A 19,493-nucleotide genomic window follows, 5' to 3' on the forward strand; every position below is an offset into this window, starting at 1 on the left:
GGTAATCGAAGTGGAAACCTTTACCAGTTACAAATCCGAGAAAAATGCTCGATAGCTTCGGAGAAACATCAAGAAAACTGTGAACATCAATGGCATAGGCGATTTGGGCACCGAGATCCAGCAGTACTGAAGCGTATGCAAAATGAAAATTTGGTGAAAGGTCTAAAAATGAAAAAATGTGGTGCGAACAACATCTGTGAATGCTGCATGGAAGGAAAACTTAGTCGAAAGCCATTTCCTGAAGTTTTAGAGAGAACATCAAAGAAAATCCTGGATATAGTTCATACCGACTTGTGTGGCCCAATCAGTACACCAACTCCATCCGGTAATCTATACATCATGACAATGATAGACGATTTCAGTAGGTACGCTGTAGTTTATCTATTGAAGCATAAGTCTGAGACACCGGAACGAATTGAGGAATATGTTCGTCAAGTACAAAACAGATTCGGAAAGAAGCCCACAGTCATTCGCTCTGATGGAGGAGGAGAGTATGATAACAAAAGGTTACGTGATTTTTACCGTTCACAAGGCATTAAGGCGCAGTTTACAACTCCATACTCGCCTCAACAAAATGGTGTTGCCGAACGCAAAAATAGATCTCTTATCGAGATGGTCACCTGTATGCTGCTGGATGCTGGTTTGCCCAAACGCTATTGGGGTGAAGCTGTATTAACAGCAACTTACGTACAAAATCGAATGCCATCGAAATCCATTTCAAAGACTCCATATGAGTTATGGAATAACACCAAACCATCGTTGCAACATCTACGAGTCTTTGGATGTGAAGCGTATGTGTACGTCCCTGATGTCAAACGAAAAAAGTTTGATAGTAAATCAAAGAAGCTGACGTTCGTCGGGTACTCTGATGAGCATAAAGGGTATCGTTTTTTAAACTGTGAAACTGACAAGATAACGATAAGTCGTGATGCTCGGTTTTTGGAACTGAAGGAGAAGATTAATGTCAGAGTTCCAAGTACAGAAGCTAAACAATTATTTGACGAAGTTCTAGTAAGCATTGCTCCTGTTTCAATCAAACCTAATGAAAACCAACCAACTGAAGCTCAAGTTGATAATAGCTTTAGTGATGATGAATTCTTTGGATTTGACGAGCCCGTTTGTGAAAATCAGGAGGAGCAAGTTCCAACGAGACGTTCTGCGCGTAACACGCAAGGTAAGCTCCCCACGCATCTTAATGATTATGTTGTAGATATGGCATCCCTCGCTTCGGATGAGCCGAAAGACTACATTGAAGCTGCGAAGATTCCGGAATGGAAAAAGTCTATGGACGAGGAGATGGCAGCCCACCTGCGTAACGAAACTTGGACGCTTACGACTTTGCCCTCAGGACGGAAAGCCATTGGTTCAAAATGGGTGTTTAGAACTAAACTAAACGAAAATAATGAGATATCCAGATACAAAGCCCGCATCGTTGCACAAGGATACACACAGAAATACGGCGTTGATTATGATGAGGTGTTTGCTTCAGTAACGAAAATCACAACTTTAAGGACGTTTTTGGCAGTAGCTGCAAAACAAAAAATGTTTGTTAAACATTATGATGTCAAGACGGCATATTTAAATGGAATTGTTGAAGAGGAAATCTTCATGAAGCAACCACCTGGCTACGAAGTTCATGGAAAAGAAAATTTGGTTTGCCATCTGAACAAAAGCATTTACGGATTAAAACAATCTGCACGTTGCTGGAACCAGACATTGGATGAGTGTTTACGAAAATTGAACTTTGAAGTATCAACTGCGGATCCATGTTTGTACATGAAAAAATTTGGGAATCAGATTTTATATCTTCTCGTATATGTTGATGACCTTTTGGCTGGATGTGTAGATGAAGGTAAGATAGATCAATTTTATTCTGATATAAAAACACACTTCCAGATAACTTGCTTCGGAAATGTTCGTCATTTTCTTGGGATGGAAATTGAAAGATCAGCTACTTCATTTTATGTCTCGCTGAAGAATTATAGCAACAAAATAATAACGAAATTTGGTATGAGCTGCGCTAAGCCCGCAAAGACGCCAATGGACTCCGGCTACATGAAGATAGGTGATAACAGCACATCATTTTCCGATCCAGCATTGTATCAAAGTCTTGTTGGAGCCTTACTGTATTTAGCGGTAAATGCCAGGCCGGACATTGCAGTTAGCACTGCTATTTTAGGCAGAAAGTTCAAAAATCCTTCGGAAGCAGATTGGATAGCTGCAAAAAGAGTTTTGCGTTACCTTAAAGGCACTATCGAATATAAACTTTGTCTTGGCGAAGCCTGTGAGTGGAAACTTCTTGGATACTCAGATGCAGACTGGGCAGGTGACCGAGAAAGCCGAAAGTCAACATCCGGCAATGTTTTTGTGTTCGGAGGACCTATTTCATGGACGAGTCGACGACAAGATTGCGTTTCACTTTCATCGATGGAGGCCGAGTATGTGGCACTCAGCGAAGCTTGTCAAGAGGTTGTATGGCTGCGACGTCTACTGAAGGAGTTTGGTGAAACTCAACATGAAGCCACACTAATGAATGTGGATAATCAAAGCTGCATATCCTTCGTAAACACCGAACGACTGAGTCGAAGATCAAAGCATATTGAAACGAGAGAGCGCTATGTTCGAGACCTATGTCAAAATAATGAAGTTTATCTGCAATACTGCCCTACGGATTCAATGCTAGCAGATATTTTTACAAAGCCGCTGGGGCCTGTAAAGCAATTAGGTTTTTGCAAACAATTAAACCTTTTTTAATTGTGATGGTTCATCGAGGAGGAGTGTTGAACGAAGCTATGAGCTGCAGAGCGATGAACACAGCTAGCAAGGATCGCCAACATTGACATACTACACATGTATGATCGCCAACTTCATCATGTATCCGGTAACCTCTCACTCGATACCAAATTACCAAGCCGCCAACCATTTTGCATCTCGCTACCTTTTATATTTCACTCTAACTAAATTAACTTTGTAAAACCACTTATATATTTAATAAAACATAACTTTTTGCTAACAGAGATAAGTTGGTTAGGAGCATGCACCAACTTATCTGTAAGATATATTCGGAAGAATGGAACCTCAGTATTGTTTGCCCGATCCTGAAAAAAGGAGACCCTCTAAACTGCACCAACTATAGAGAAATCAGTCTACTTAACATCGCCTATAAAATCTTCTCTGCCGTAATATGTGAACGTCTAAAGCCCATCGTCAACAACCTGATAGGTCCTTATCAGTGTGGTTTTAGACCAGGGAAGTCCACAGTTGATCAAATATTCACATTACGGCAGATCCTGAAAAAAAAAACCAAGAACACCAAATCGACACCCACCATCTTTCCATCGATTTCAAGGCCGCATATGACAGCATCTGCAGGGACGAGCTGTATAGAGCCATATCTAGTTTTGGCATCCCTGTCAAACTCGTCCATTTGCGCAGGATGACCATGGAGAATTCACGCTGCTAAATAAAGGTTGGAAACAACTTAGCAGAACCTTTCGATGTCAAAAAAGGTTTTAGACAAGGTGATGCCTTGTCATGCGATTTTTTTAACATCATACTTGAAAGAATAGTGCAGAGCTTACACATCAACACTAGAAGCACTATCTGTTAAAAGCGTGTCCAATTACTAGCATACGCTGATGACATTCACATAATCGAAAGAACTCAGCTTGATGTCAATGAGGCTTTTGTGAGTATTAAGGCAGAGGCGGTAAAAATGTGTTTAACGGTTAATGTTAAAAAAAAGAACATGTCTATATGTATAATTACTTATAATGTTACTCTCTTAGTTTCTCTTAAAAAAATTTGTATAAATAAGACTTTGAAAAAGGCCATAAGCCAGTCATTCTTTTGATTTACAACGTACCTCATACATTTTTCGAACTAATTAAAATCACCCCATTGAAAATAATATATTTCGGTGTTGTCTCTCATTTTATTTGGAACATTTTTTTAACATTTGGTGCCGAAACCCGGGAAGAGAGACGGGAAATATTCGTTGTAGCAATGAAGGTGATAACGCGCGGTACTTTCCGAACATCGTTGACGAAAATTGTAAAAGTGGCGTCAGAATATTTGGAAACAGAGTGTCATTTAAATGATGAAAACGCGAGTCGGTTCGAAGAAATCGAGGAAGAACTCGTAACTCTTACTGAACGTTTGACAGCGGTCCATGAGAAGCTTCGCGATGCGGATAAGCAAGTGGTGGCTAAGAATTTAATCAAGCCCGAAGATCAAGAGAGAGAGTTCGATAGGATGGCGAAATACGAGGACACGGCAATCACGCATTTAGCCAAGCTAAATAATCGCCTCCGGAAATTGCGTCTCAAGCAAAATCCACTCAACAATCCAGCCGACACCATAAACCACAATAGTTCGATTCCCCTTGTTGCACCATCTCATAAAAGCAACATACGTCTTCCAAAGCTGCAATTGAAAAAATTCGATGGCAATATGCGCGATTGGATGCCCTTTTGGGACCAATTTAATAGCGCCGTTCATCAAAATAATCAACTGTCGGCAGCAGAAAAATTTAATTATCTTGAGGATGTGCTGAGTGGGGCGGCGAAGAAAGCTATATCTGGTTTTACTGCTACATCATCATGCTACGATGCAGCAGTTGCATTGCTGTTAGAACAGTATGGTGATACTGAAAAGCTAATTGACAATCACATGCAAAAATTAATTTCTCTGAGTCCAGTTACGGTTAAATCAGATGTTGTGGGTTTGCGAAATTTATACAATCACGTTTCAACTTCTATACGTTCTCTTACATCACTACAAGTCGCTCCACAGAGATATGACGTCATGTTAAAATCTATTCTCTTACGCTGCCTACCACCAGATATGCGAGTTGATTACCACAGGAGAAAAAACGGAGATAGCGGAACATGTAAAGACGATGAAGCAGCTGCAGCAGAGACCAGTCAACACAGTGACGATGTTTCTGAAACGCAAACTTCGTTATATGGCATGCATGACCGTGGTGTGAACAGTATATTGCGATTTCTCAAGAAAGAGGTAGAAGCATTAGAGAGAAGCAGCAGCGTTACCACTTCTCAAAAAAAAGTGGAAGTAGATTTTAGGAAAAAAGTGAAGTAGATTGAGAAAAATGGAAGTAGATTTCAAAAATTAACTTTTTCATATTTTTAAATTACAGTATTTCAATAAAAAAAATAGAAAAAAAAAATAATTATTTAAGGCTCCATATCATATCCTTCAATATGTTAATGTAACATTTCTTAAATTAAATCTTGGTTGTTAGCAACGAAAAAGCAAAGATTGGGCTCGTGTTGGTCATATCAAATGACTTTAGGATGTTTTTATTGCAAATGACTTGAGTTCTTCAAGAAATAGTTATTATTGTAATCGTACTACAATTTTAGTACATCAAAAAACCTTTTATCTTTGTTTTTGGACAAACTTGAAAATATCTTTTCATATTGAAAACAAACAATCAAATCCAAAATAAGACTAGGCACAACTTAAAACATTAACAAACAGAAAAAAATAAAATGCACGACTGGTTCGCATGAACTCGCTCATGTATTCAAAAATGTCTGTGTAAAACTATTTCCTGTATTGAATTAAAACGTACCTGCAAAAACGTTTATTTTCAAAAATGTAAATGCCATTTGGTTTCTCAAGAAAAAATAAAAAAAAATTGAATTTGCGTTTTAAAATCGTTTTTGAATTTCAGTTTAATAATATTTTTGGTATATAATTTTGAACTTATTATTAGACGACTGGCATTTTAATTTTTTTAAAAATGATAACCCATTTTCAAGAAATCAAATTTCGAAAAAAATAATATTCGTTCTTAAATTGAAAATAAAAACAATGATATTTTTGGCAGAAAAAAAAAATATCTTAGTTCTTGAGAAAACTCAAAAACAAAATAACGGTTCTAGCTGGGATGGGATAGCCTTTATATATTTTTTATATTGGAAGAAGCTAAACTAAGAACACAAATTTTAGCAAGAATTTAAAAAAATCTATCGATTTGTTTTTGAACCAAAAATCGAATTATCGATTTTTGACCGTACAAATTTGTATTGAAACAAATGTTATTCTTAGTTTGAAAAAATCGGGGGACCACTTTTTTCGTCTTCTCTACCGTCGTAATGTTATGTTTGATTAAAATCTCGAATTCGAATTTGTATACGAACGCAAAAACTGCAATACAGGCCCTTTATGTATGATAGATAAAGATATTTACAAAATCAAACTATGTAAATTTGTTATTGGGAGATCGATAAGCTTTGAAAACGAAACAAAAACAATAAATAGTTTTCGTCTATTGAAATCAAGTCGTTGTTATTGAAATACGGCCTAGACATTTTCAACAACCCATTTTTACTAGAAATTATGATAAAGGTCCTTCTAGACCTTTCATGTATGTCGAAAATGACAAAAGGGTTACACTAGAATACACTAGATAAGACGTAACTTAACTGCAAATGAAAATACTCAAGCGATTTTCAATTCTCTAGAAAGTTTTAGACTACATACAAGAGTGAGAGAAAAAAGGAGAAGATTCTGTCTATTTTTATTAAAATTGAAGTAGGTAAAAAACCAGATACTGAAAATGAAGTAGATTTCAATATTTTGATGATGGTGCGAAGTAGGAAGTAGATTTTAAATTTATATGAAAAAAAGAAGTAGATCTACTTCAATTGAAGTAAAGTGGTAACGCTGAGAAGCAGAGTCACCACCACCACACCATCAACACGTACGCATACAAAGGCATCCCCAACAACTGCAGCGAGTCTGATAGGAACGAAGTCGGAAGAGAACGAAAATTGTTTGTTCTGCGATTCTAATACTCACCAGACAAAAAATTGTGTATGGGCAAAACAAAGTAAAGGGTGTCCCAAAATTAACGCAAGATTTGAATTATATAGAAAACGCCGTTTTTAGTCTTTTGATAGTAATATTTTTATTGACTCGTAAAGTACATAGCATAGGGTTATGTATGGAATAACACATCGGACAAATGGCCTCCACGGCTTTGCATGCACATGCGCACTCTTTTGTAAAATTTTCCATGACCATTCTGCATAAATGTGGCTCAATTTCGTTGATGCATCGTTGAATCTCCTCCTTTAATGCACGGGTGGTTGTGAGCTTGTTGACATAGACTTGTGATTTCAAATAACCCCATAAAAAGAAGTCTAATGGTGTTAAATCACACGATCTAGGAGGCCAATTTTGATCACCGAAACGAGAGAGTACACGACCTAGAAATGTCTCATGCAGTAATTGAATTGTTTCACAGGCTGTATGACATGTGGCATCGTCTTGTTGAAACCACATATTGGACACATCAATATCATCCAATTTCGGCAGAAAGAACTGTGTAATCATTTCGCGATATCGAGCACCAGTAACAGTCACTGCTTGACCAGCATCATTTTCAAAAAAATATGGCCCAATTATGCCTCCAGTCCAAAATCCACACCATACAGTCACGCGTTGTGGATGCATTTGTTTTTTGGCTTGTTTTTGGACGACCAGTGTGTTTGGCGTCTCCAACGGATCCAGTCTCCATGAATTTTTCAATTAATCTCTTCACAGTTAACGAAGTTAAAACACTATTCCAACCATATTTTGTATGAAATTTTCGAAGTGCAGCCGCCAAGCTTTCATTATTTTTGAAATATTCTTTAATAATGAAGACACGTTATTCTATTGTGTAACGCTCCATTTTTAATAACTCTATACTGATAGCTGTCAAATTGCTTTTTTTCAGGGTTGCCAACACTTCACTGCACAAATGGCGGCAAATTCAAATCTTGCGTTAATTTTGGGACACCCTTTACATGCTGTCGTCAACAAAGTACATACAACACCGACATCTTGGTCAAAACGTCACCATCGACAGACGTAACTTTGAGGTAGTCAAGGACTTCGTCTACCTAGGCTCCGCTGTAAACGCAGAACACAACACCAGCGCTGAAATCAAACGCAGAATAACTCTTTCTAACCGCTGTTTCTTTGGACTAAGAAAGCAATTGATTGGTATAGTCCTCTCTCGAAGGACCAAAGTGTTGCTATATAAGGCCCTTATCATCCCCGTCCTGCTATACGGTGCAGAAGCATAGACTATGACAAAAGCAGATGAAAGCACCTTGGGTCGGTTCGAAAGAAAAGTTCTTCGTGTGATCTACTGCCCTGTTTGCATCGAAGGGGAGTGGAGGAGAAGATGGAATGACGAGCTGTACGGGCTGTACAGCGAAGTAGACTTAGCCAGAAGGGTAAAAGTCCAACGACTAAGATGGCTGGGTCACGTAGAGTGCATGGAAACTAATGCTCCGGCCCGAAAAGTCTTCGAATCCACACCCATAGGACAGTGCAGTATAGGAAGACCGCTGATCAAGTGACCTCATCTAACTAGGAGTACGAAACTGGAGAAATCTAGCTAGGGACCGAGATAGATAGAGAAGTTTGTCGGGTGAGGCCTTAGTACGAACAGGACCTTAGCGCCATCTTAAGTAAGTAAGTAAGTATTTATGTATTTAATATTTTGTTATTATTTATTTATTAATTAATTAATTTATTTATTTATTTACATATTTTTGTTTAGTTATTTAAATATAAATGTATTTATTTATTTATTTATTTACTTCTATCAAAATGAAAAGACTGATTTAACTATTATAAAGCTATTATTGTACTTCGATATTTGCTTACAATTTTTAGTATTTATTTCTATTTATTTAATTTATTTATTTTGTAATTTCATTTGTTACACAAATTGTAAATTAAATGTATCTTGCAAATGTATCCTTCCCACCCTTATCGAAACCATATTTATGTAATTTGTGCAATTGCCATTTTGTAAGAAAAGATAAATTAACGTTAATAATAAAATAATAATAATAATAAAAACCTAAAAAAACAGTAGGTACTCAAAGTTGGTAAACATTGAACTTCGACTCAAATATCAATTCAAAAACTTGAGATTATGGCTTCCAACTTATTTCATCTTATAAAAATATTGTTTTAAAAATGGAGTAACATTTTGAGAAAAATCGGATTGACAGTTGTTTAACAAAAAAAGCATCTCTAAAAGTTTGTAAAAATTGGTTTTCGACTAAAGTGTCTTTTCAAAAATTAAAAATATTGCTTTCAAGCTTATTTTATCTCACATTCAGCGAATTTTTTTAAAAATCCAACAGTCCATTTTTTCATAAAAAAAATAAAATCTACAAAAAACAGTACGACCATTTGGTAAAAATGATGTTCGGTTCTCGTCAATAGAATGTACTGACAAAAATTAAGTTAATTCATCCAATCTGTATTGGTTTATATAAGAAATATAAACTTTTAGAAATGCTACTAAAATTGGTAAAAATTGCTTAACGACTAAAAAATCTCGTTAACAAATTAAGATTTTAAAATCAATCTACTTCATCATTATGCAAAATATTGTTATTCATTTTTAAATTTTTTAGAATAATTTAATTGACAACTTTTTTAACAAAACTCGAAAACCTACAAACCTTTTAAGCAAGACAAATCCACAGAAGGAATGGGAAGTTATCAGTGTGGGTCGCATGCAAGTCTCTTTTTTTTTTAAATTTAACGGTAAGGTCTTTAGTGCCATCTATGCCACAAACTTTCTCTTAATTTCAGAAAAATCTTGGACACTCATCATTTTTTGAAATGTCATCCTCACACGTTTGCCAACTGTTATAAATAAAATAACCAATCTGACAACCGACTGTTACCACTCTGCACCGCACCAACATCGATTTGGAATTTCAGCTCTGAAAATAATTTTCTATCCCACGAAATGGCAGCCGTAAATAAGTTAGCTCTTTTGGTATGTAAAATTAAGTTAAATTAATATTTTGCAATTTGTTTAAATTAATTTGTAACATAATAAATCAACAACTTCCGCAGTGCTCGCATGAAAATCCGCTCGGGCACATTATCCAACTTTTGGTTATGTAATGTGTGCCTGTGGATTTGTTACTAACGATGAGAACGAGAAGTTTACTTATAAATTAATCTCTATTGTTCCACATAGGCCCGTTCCATGAGCAGTTCTGCTAAGACCGTGAAACTCCCCATTCAAGTTTTCGGTCTGGAAGGTCGTTATGCCACCGCCCTGTACACAGCCGCTTCCAAAATGAGCCAATTGGATCAGGTTGAAAAGGATTTGGTTAGGATCCAAGATAGCATCAAGACCGATCCAAAAATGCGTGAATACGTTGCCAGTCCCATCATCAATCGTAAGGCTTTGGGTACTGCTTTGAGGGAGACTTGTGAAAAGTTGCGTATGGCTCCAGCCACCAGCAACTTGCTTGGTCTTATGGCTGACAATGGTCGTTTGAAGAAGCTCGATACTGTTATCAATGCCTTCAAGACCATCATGGCTGCCCATCGTGGTGATGTTGTTTGCGAAGTTGTTAGTGCTAAGCCTTTGGAGAGTTCACAGAGAAAGGAACTTGAAGGAGCTTTGAAGGTAAAACTCTATAGATAATAATTGTTTAGTATTTATACCTATCAAGTATCTCTCCTTTTCTCTCAATAGGCATTCTTGAAGCCAAACCAAAACCTTCAACTTACAGCCCGTGTTGATCCAAACATCATTGGAGGACTTATTGTGTCTGTCGGTGATAAATACATTGATATGAGCATTGCCACAAAGGTTAGGCTTTATACTGATGTCATTTCTTCAGCTGCTTAAAGAAGAAGAAATTTCCAATTATAATTTACCTATAAATAAATAAAAATTGAAAAAAAAGAAACAAATCGAAATTAAAGAAAATTAATCTGTACTTTTTCATTTAAGAACGTAAACATTTTGTGTTGAGCATAAGAATAAAAACGAAGTTGTTGCATTTAAATGTTTTTATTTTTACAGCTCTAAGAAAATATATATGTATATCCCGATTGCCTTGAAGTTGATCCGGCGTAGATGTTCCTAGCGTAAATGACTCCTTTGTGCTTACCTTGTAGACTATTTTTTAGTCAAAACGTAAACGTCTTTATTTTATCTTTTGTTGTTCTGTATTAATTCATGTTAAACGTTAATTACGTTTTGAATTGTGTGCGTGTGTTAAGCTTTACTTAACACACTTACTAACTACTTTCTGAAATTCTGAGGTGTAAAAAAAATGTTATTTATCATATATACTGAGACCTCTCCTTAATAGGTCTGAAAATATTGATAGACATACATAGATTGATAAATTCTTTAAAAGTTATAACCATCTTTTTTAAACTTAGAATACGGACTTGGTAGTTCTGTTGGACTGTTTTTTGGACATTTGAATAGCATCGTTAAACTCCCTTAAACTTCGGTGTTGGCAGTTGAAAAACTTGCTGATCATTTGAAAGTTCTTCTGAACCCGTTATCGGTTCAAAACACGTTTGATTATGCTTGCCTATAGTGAAAATTCTGGAAAATGAAAAAATGATAAGTCGGCGGGAATCGACGGTATTCCCGTTGAATTTTACAAAAACTCATCAGTAAATTTTGTGGGTCATATTAATTTATTCTTTGACAGGCTTCTTGATGAAGAATCTATTCCGAAATCATTTTTAAGAACATGGATTTGTGCAATATTTTAAAAAGGTGACCCCCAGCGCCCAGACAACTACAGGGGCATATCGATTTTACCGTGCCTTCGGAAAATATTCACCCATCTTCTATACCACAGAAGGACGAAATGGGTTGAAGAGAATCAACTACTTAGTATTTTCCAAGCCGGTTTTCGATCAGGTCTATCAACAGTTGATTATATATTTGCACTCACTACTATAGTCAAAATGTTTTTAGAGAACAAAAAAAAACTTTAGGTTTAGGTCCCAAGTCCCAAGAGATATGGTTTTTGGAACGTGAAACAATAGAAATAGTAAATCAGTTCAAACATTTAGGTTTCTTGATAACTCTTAACCTTGATTTTCGCACACATGTAAAAGAAAAATGCATTACAGCCACAACGGCAATACATCTTATGTGGAGTATTTTTTTCTGCAACAAGTATGTGGGCTAAATGTAGAGTGTTTGATGCAAACATTAAAACATGCCTGTGCTATGCAAATAAAGTGTTTGGCTATCAAAACTTAGAAGAGTTTGAAGTAATTCAACGCTTATTTTTCAAGCGCATCTTTAAACTGGATAACTCAACACCTACATATGCAATAAATACTGAATCCGGTATGCCACAAGTTTTTTTTAAAGAATCTTAAACCAAATGCTGATTATATAATAAAAGTTATGAAAAAGCCTGACTCAAATCTTCAGAACAGATATTAAAATATTTTCTCAGACGTCAAATATCGCCTATCAAAGAATGGAATGATCTAGCTTTTTGACACAGTGTAAACTTCGACCTCAATAATAAAGCCCATACAATGTCTGAATAGAGCGCAAACATCAAATGAGTGGTATCTTTAAAGCAAGGACTAAAATGCTTTGTTTAAATTATAGACCTTATAGAACTGACCTTCGCACGATATGTAGTTTGTGCAAACGCAATGAAACCGAAAACGTGTATCATTTTCTAGCCGTGTGCCCAATCTTACAAGAAATCCGCAGGCTTTACTTCTCAAAGAGTTTCCTTACACTTGTAGATACAAAGGATCTTTTAAATGGTTGCTCATGTTGGAATATTCTTTGTCTCTAGTGAATCATGTCTTAGGTTACCGTAACAGTTACATCGATTGAATTTTAAACTAATTTTTTTTTTATTCATTTAAAATTTATTAAATCTGATATTATAATTTGTATGTATGTATGTATGTATACACGTGGCATGATGGTTAGTGCGTTGGATGGTCATGCCAGAGGTCTTCGGTTCGATCCCTGCCTATGCCATCTAAAGTCTTTTCACGGGTACTGCCTCTTGCGAGGAATTGACATGAAAAAGTGCTTTCTATAATTAGCCGTTCGGATTCGGTAGATAAACTGTAGGTCCCCTCCATTCCTGACAACATTACTCGCACACAGGAATGGTTGAGAGTTGTAAGTCACTAGGCCCTAGTTCACACCGGACTGTTGCGCCACTCAATTTATTTATAAACGTAAACGTGGATTTGGTGGAATTTATTTCCTTGATGCTCCCGGAGGAACCAGAAAAACGTTCTTAATGTCTTTACTTTTGGGAAGAATCAGATTGCGTTGGCTACATCTTGAAGGCTCGAAATTATCATAAAATATGCAATTCAAGTAAACACAAATTTGGAGCATCGCCAAAAAATAGCCAAGATCCTACTGGTATGCACATTGAATGCTTAGGACATGCACAATGGCCCATAAGAGGTCTTTAGAAGAAGAAGCTGTCGAAAGTAATTTCTAGAAGCGACTATTCCTGGATTTACACAAATATTATGAATTCCACGTCGAGTCTGGGTTATCTTTAATTGATTTGAAAAATTTAAGGGCTTGATTATTTAACCAAAGTTATGAAGAGAAATGTTAGCAGTTTGCATAGATGAATTGTGTTAAGATCTACAATTATATCTTTTTACCTTCAGGGAATGGAACCATCTCTCTTACTTTATTATTGAGCAGACGTAACATAAGTCCCTGGCAAGATATCATTTCAACAATATTATAGCTAAAGTCGATACATACAAGTATTGACTGTTGCTTTAAAAACCTGATATTGGATTGAGCCTGATGTTGGGATTTGCGAATTTTTGGCCACATTATGTTGAGTTGAGAGTAATACCCGTGGCATGATGGTTAGTGCGTTGGACTGTCATGCAAGGGGTCTTGGATTCAATCCTTGCCTGTGCCACCTTAAGTTAAAAACAAATTAATTTTCGCGGGTACTGCCTCTTGCGAGGAATTGACAAATCCTTCAAGAGTAATTCTTGTCATGAAAAAGTGCTTTCTCAAAACTAGCCGTTCGGATTCGGCCTAAAATTGTAGGACCCTTCCATTCCTGAGAACAGTACTCGCACACAGCAATGGTTGAGAGTTGTAAGTCACTAGGCCCTGGTTCACAACGGACTGTTGCGCCACCCCATTTGATGTTGAGTGCTTACTTAGCTTCGGTACTTTTTTCTTTAACGTTTTTCCCATAGTTTAGATTTGAAGATAGCAATCCCAGTTAAAACTACTTTGTTAAGCACTCAACCACAATTACCCCTAAGCTAAAAGACCCCTAAAGACCCCTACCATTTATTTTTGTATAAAAAGAACACAATTTTGATATATTATGCCAAGAGAGAAAAGGTTAGAAAGCAGGTGTTTCAAAATCAACGTCGAAGAGATTCATCTATAACAAAAGCATGCATTTTCGATAAGAGAACTTGGTGCCAAACTTTATCAAATGCTTTTGAAATATCAAGTGCAATAATATTTATTTCTCCAAAACGATGTAAAGATTTGTTTCACTGTTCGGTTAGATGAACCATCAAATCCCCTGTGGACCTATTGCTACGAAAATCTTACTGCTAATGATTAAAACGCTTCCGTTTTTCAAGATATTTCCTAAGTTGTTGATTAATCAGCGTCCCCCCCCATTACCTTCGAAAGAAGGGATAACAATACAATTGGACGGTAGTTGGAGGTGGATAAGGATTAGATTTTTTAGGAACAGGCTTGATAAATGCTGTTTTCCATCCACTCCTGCAAAATAGGAGAGATGAAAAAGCTTACCAAGTGGTTTTGCCAGTGTTGAAGAACACCTGTTCAGAACAATAAGAGGAATGCTATTCGTGCCGGTGGATTTGTGTATGTCAAAGTATTTCTTCATTCTTGCAACAGCACGTGTGCCCAAGAAGATTCTTCTTATGAAGAAGGTTCTTCAGCTAATATGAAACCATGATTTGTCTTTAGGCTAAATACATTTTACCCTTTTGGGGAAAAAACATGTTCATTCTCTAAAGAAATTTGTTTGTAGTCATATCTACGCTGGAGTCCACGTCTCTATCGAGGAAGTATAGTGACCAGTTTGAAGTTCCTAAAAATGTCTTTGAGACCGTCCCAACTGGCTTTCTATTACCAAACGGTTCTCATGGTAGTTTTTTTTTTAACTGAGGACTTTTGATCAGATTGATGGATTGACATCAGGAATTCGATTTGGCTTACCGACAAGTTAATTGATTTAACTTAGCACAAAAACTTCAGCATACCTTCTTTCGGGTGTTGTCTAGCTAGAAAAGCGAAGCCAAGAAGTATTGAATACATTGAAATCGCCCGCAATAATATTTTCGATGTGAGGACAATTTGCAACAATTCTCTAGATGGAGTTGGACAGATAATAAAATTCGTTAAAAGTTGAATTTGTGTCTAGATTTCGATTCGATAAAGAAAACACACGTGAATAATGTTCTTTTTTAATATAAAATAAATTAGGAGGTCCAAAAGTCCTATGAGAACTTGGACCTACTCAGGCAACATAAGGAACTTTCTTTGCAGTCAACTTTATTCTTTGAACGTACATTTTGACCAAGGCGACGAGTTAGTTTTTTTTTGCAATCCTCAGGCAATCTACAAGTTCATCGCAATTTGTATTTTGTATTGTAAACAAATATTAGTTATTTCTTTTCCAAATTGACAAGGAGTTCTTTTACAAAAAACATTACTTGAAGTTGCGCAAAAAATAAATAAATCATAGATTAATAAAGTTCAGCTTTCAGTTGAATGAAAAAACATGATCAACTGTCATTTTGATAGAAGTGGACTTGACTTAATAGTTAGGGAAATTTTTCTTGACGTACTTTCCAGTCAACTTTCCATTAAAGTTGCCTTAATTGGAAGGTAATTTTTTGGCAGCTGGCCAATCAGATACCAGAAACTTGCCTAACTTTCAAGTCCCTTATGTCGTCTGAACCTGCAAACTGACTTACAATACAACACTCAACCATTCGTGTGTGCGAGTCATGTCAGTGATGAAGGGGACCTACAGTTTTATGGGCAGGGATTTGTAGTACACGTGGCATGATGCTTAGTGCATTGGACAGTCATACCAGAGGTGTTGGGTGCGATCCCTGCCTATACTATCTAAAGATTTTTTTCATGGGTACTGGCTCTTGCGAGGAATTGACAAATTCTCCAAGAGTAATTCTTGTCAACAAAAGCACTTTCTCTAATAAGCCGTTCGGATACTGCTTTAAACTCTAGGACCCCTCCATCCCTGACAACAGTTCTCGCACACAGGAATGGTTGAGAGTTGTAGGTCACTAGGCCCTAGTTCAAGACCTCCAACATGACAAACTTACGCACTAACCATCACGCCATTGGTTCTTATTTACCGTGTATTTTACAATTAAACAACAGAGCTTTCTGTTCTGAAATCTATCCTAGGGAGCAGAAGTCATTTTACAAAGCCAACAAATTGGTGTCATCTTATTTTAGAAAAAATAAAACAACAAAAATTCTTTAACTTCTGGAATGTAAATTCATAAAATAATTTTATTAATAAAACTTCACAATGTTTAATTAAATTTAGTAATAATTATTACAATACAAAGAAATAAACAAAAAAAACACAATCTTAAATACTGTCCCCATCACAAACGGTTTGTCTGAATTCTTTAACATGCCCAATTAGAGTTTTCTGTGCCGTCTTGAATAGCTCCAATTTCTGCTCTAACTGTTCTATAGTCGCAGATTGTTGCTTAATAATTTCAATCAGTTGCTTCTTATCCAAATGCTCATATTCAATGTCCAATAAGACATCATTTGTTTTCGTTGACATATTATCTGATTTGGAGGAAACACATTGACTAACCGCACTATCGGTGGTGTTAGTATGGCAAGCTTTGAGAACTATTGCGCTGCAATCTGTTTCCGACCACTGAGATTCGAATATACTCTCGGAAACCAAAACTTCTACATCTGAATCTGTACTGTCGGGCGGGAAGTCATTTGAGTGCCCGGAATCTGAATCATTGCATAATTTCAGATCTGCTGAGTGCTCAGCTACTTCGAAGTTGCGACTGTCATTCATGAAGTTACATCCTGCCGCGTCCAACATTGTGAAACCGGCTCCATCAATTGATTGAAGGAGAGCGTCTGCTGCATTTTGTTCTTCAGGAAGGATACATATGTCATCACTGCCACAGGGAGTACTTATAAGGTTTTCGTCAATGTCGGTTGCATCGTCTGTATCCTCGTGTAGTAGTTCTATGCTGTCGGACACATTAACTCCCGCAATCTCCGGCGATGTTACCACAGTTTGGTGGTCTACATTTTGCGGCAAACTTGTTGGCGAATGGTGCTGCTGTTGCTGTTTAACGACTTCCTTTTCTTTGGCCTTATTGTTCTTCGATGAATATTTTCGTGGATTATCGGGACCCAGTTGAGGGATGGCATTCAAATTGAGGGAGTTCGATTGGGAGTTCCTATAGTCGGAACTGTTGAAGTGCATATAACAGATGGTGTACTTCGACATTAGCACATCCAAACGATAGTGATCTAGATTGAGACTCTTTTGCCATATTTGTGCGGATTGTCGGCTTTTCGGGAACCTATGACAAAGAACATTGAGATCAGAATTTGTGCAATTATCGACCGCGCAACGTCGCATATTGTTGTTGTTTTCGTTTGTATTGTTTTCACAGAGGAATGTTACAGTTGGAGATCGAAAAAATGTTTTGAATCACGAAAAGTACAATATTTGTTTTTATTTTAATACATATTTATGGTAATTCTATTTCTATCATTGTTTGCAAACATTTTTTAACAAAACGAAAACAATAACAAAACATCGCACTTTTTGCGCCGAGCCGAAAAGTTTTTGCCGGAATGACAAATGAAATGACAAAGACAAGAAATGAGGGGAACATTTTCGTTCAGCCAACGGAATTTGCAGTTAAATGAATTTTCAAAAATTAAGGAAGAGAACACACTATGTCGGTTAATGAGCGAAAAAATAGCGAAACTTCAGTTTTTTTGTATGGTGCATCGACATTGTTATGCAAATTCAAATCTGTAGAAAAGAAGATGTTTAATATGCGAATTCACTTCCAATAATCAAAGATAATACGTCAAAAATATAAAGATATTCATAATTGCAGTTTTGAAGAAGTTTTTTTTTAGCTACTAGCTCCAATTTTTTCAAATTCTTAACATAATTCCGTTGGTTCTTGTTTATTTAAATGGACTGATAGTTGTAAACTTCATGTTGGTGTCATCTTTGCCTTAAGGCTACTAGCTCTTCTGCGGGCCCAGCGGAAATATGGAGAAACTTTTGAATTTTATTTTTATTTGTTTTGTTACTCTTTATAATAACAGATGTTTCTAGTTTCTTTGACAAAAAAGCTTTTTGAAACAAATAAACTACAGATGTCGCTTGAAAATTAATTAAAATGTTTTCCTGCTAGAGGGTTAGCATAGCTTACTTATCTTACTTTTAAGAGGGATTTTCTTCTTTTATGGGAATATGAAATGGATAGTAGTCCATATCTTGTATTTCAATGTTCTAGTTAATTCGTTTATTTCATGGTTAAATTCTCCAACTCTGAAATCTTTCCTAAAAAATTAATTTACAAGTGTATTTGTGAAAACACTATATCATGGAATAAACTTGACCCACTATAAAGAAACCAGACTTAAGCCAGACATTCAGGAATGAGCCAAAGAGATCCTCAAACGTCGATCTTGATTGGAATTAGATATATTAATTTGTTGAACAATTTTAAACACATCTAGAAAAATTAATTGAAAACTCAAAGTGGCTGGAAAGCTCGGTAGTGGGTGGTTTATTTCAATCTCAATTGTCAAACTCATACCGCAAAAAAACAAATGTTAGGAAAAGTTCAGACTAAATACGACAAATATAAACATATTCATATTTAAGAAGTATTTTTAAAACGACATCCTTTCAAAACTTTTAACAGAATGTTAAATTGTGAGTTTAAAACAAAAATGAACATGAAGCTCCTGAAAAATCATCAATTATAGACTTTTTGAAGAATAATAACGAACATTAGTGAGTAAAGTGGGCGTTTTTTCAATCTAACAATATTTTTTTTGGAGTTGGGCGTTTCTACAAAATGTCACTTGATGTATGCTCAAATTGATTTGTTATTTCATATTTAATAACTTTTTACCAAAGTTTGCTAACCATGCAAATTTACCAAAATAATGGTGCAGTTCTATTGATCATGCTATTTAATACCGTTTGACTAATTTTGATGGTGTTATGTGAAGTCACTTTTCTACGCAGAGACGATTGATGCCTTGGAAAAAAATGCTGACATACGGCCCAATTACTAAACTCAAAAATTGGTCGAAAATTGGCCCACACGGCTGAAGTTCATTTGATCCAGCCGCGGTTGCAAGACTCCCATTTACTTAGAGCTTAGTTCAAGCTATAAACTTAATCTAACTTAACAACCAAGTAACTTATAGCTAAGGATAAGGCTGGTGAAAGGGGCAGTTTAGGAGACGATGCCTTGGCAAGAAGTGCTTACATTGAAATCAAAACCATTTTCATTTAAATTGACATTTTGTAGCATGTGAGTAATGGGTTAATTTGAACCATAAGAGGTGCGATGGGTGAGAAGATAAAAGAGATGAG

The 19,493-nt window shown here is 36.1% G+C and overlaps 2 protein-coding genes across 2 annotated transcripts; both read left to right on the forward strand.

Moving 5' to 3' along the window:
* The first annotated feature begins 4,005 nt into the window (after nt 1–4,005).
* Nucleotides 4,006–5,308, forward strand: LOC129945530 (uncharacterized). Its single transcript, XM_056055334.1, has 2 exons — nt 4,006–5,019; nt 5,264–5,308. The coding sequence occupies exons 1-2, from the start codon at nt 4,006–4,008 to the stop codon at nt 5,306–5,308; spliced, it is 1,059 nt and encodes a 352-aa protein (XP_055911309.1).
* Nucleotides 5,309–9,668: 4,360 nt separating this feature from the next.
* Nucleotides 9,669–10,850, forward strand: LOC129938626 (ATP synthase subunit O, mitochondrial). Its single transcript, XM_056046292.1, has 3 exons — nt 9,669–9,826; nt 10,034–10,471; nt 10,541–10,850. Exons 1-3 carry the CDS (start codon nt 9,797–9,799, stop codon nt 10,694–10,696), a joined length of 624 nt encoding a protein of 207 aa, XP_055902267.1. The 5' UTR covers nt 9,669–9,796; the 3' UTR covers nt 10,697–10,850.
* The last annotated feature ends 8,643 nt before the right edge of the window (nt 10,851–19,493 follow it).

Source organism: Eupeodes corollae, chromosome 1 (genome assembly GCF_945859685.1).
Source record: "Eupeodes corollae chromosome 1, idEupCoro1.1, whole genome shotgun sequence".
In the NCBI taxonomy this organism is placed as follows: domain Eukaryota; kingdom Metazoa; phylum Arthropoda; class Insecta; order Diptera; family Syrphidae; genus Eupeodes; species Eupeodes corollae.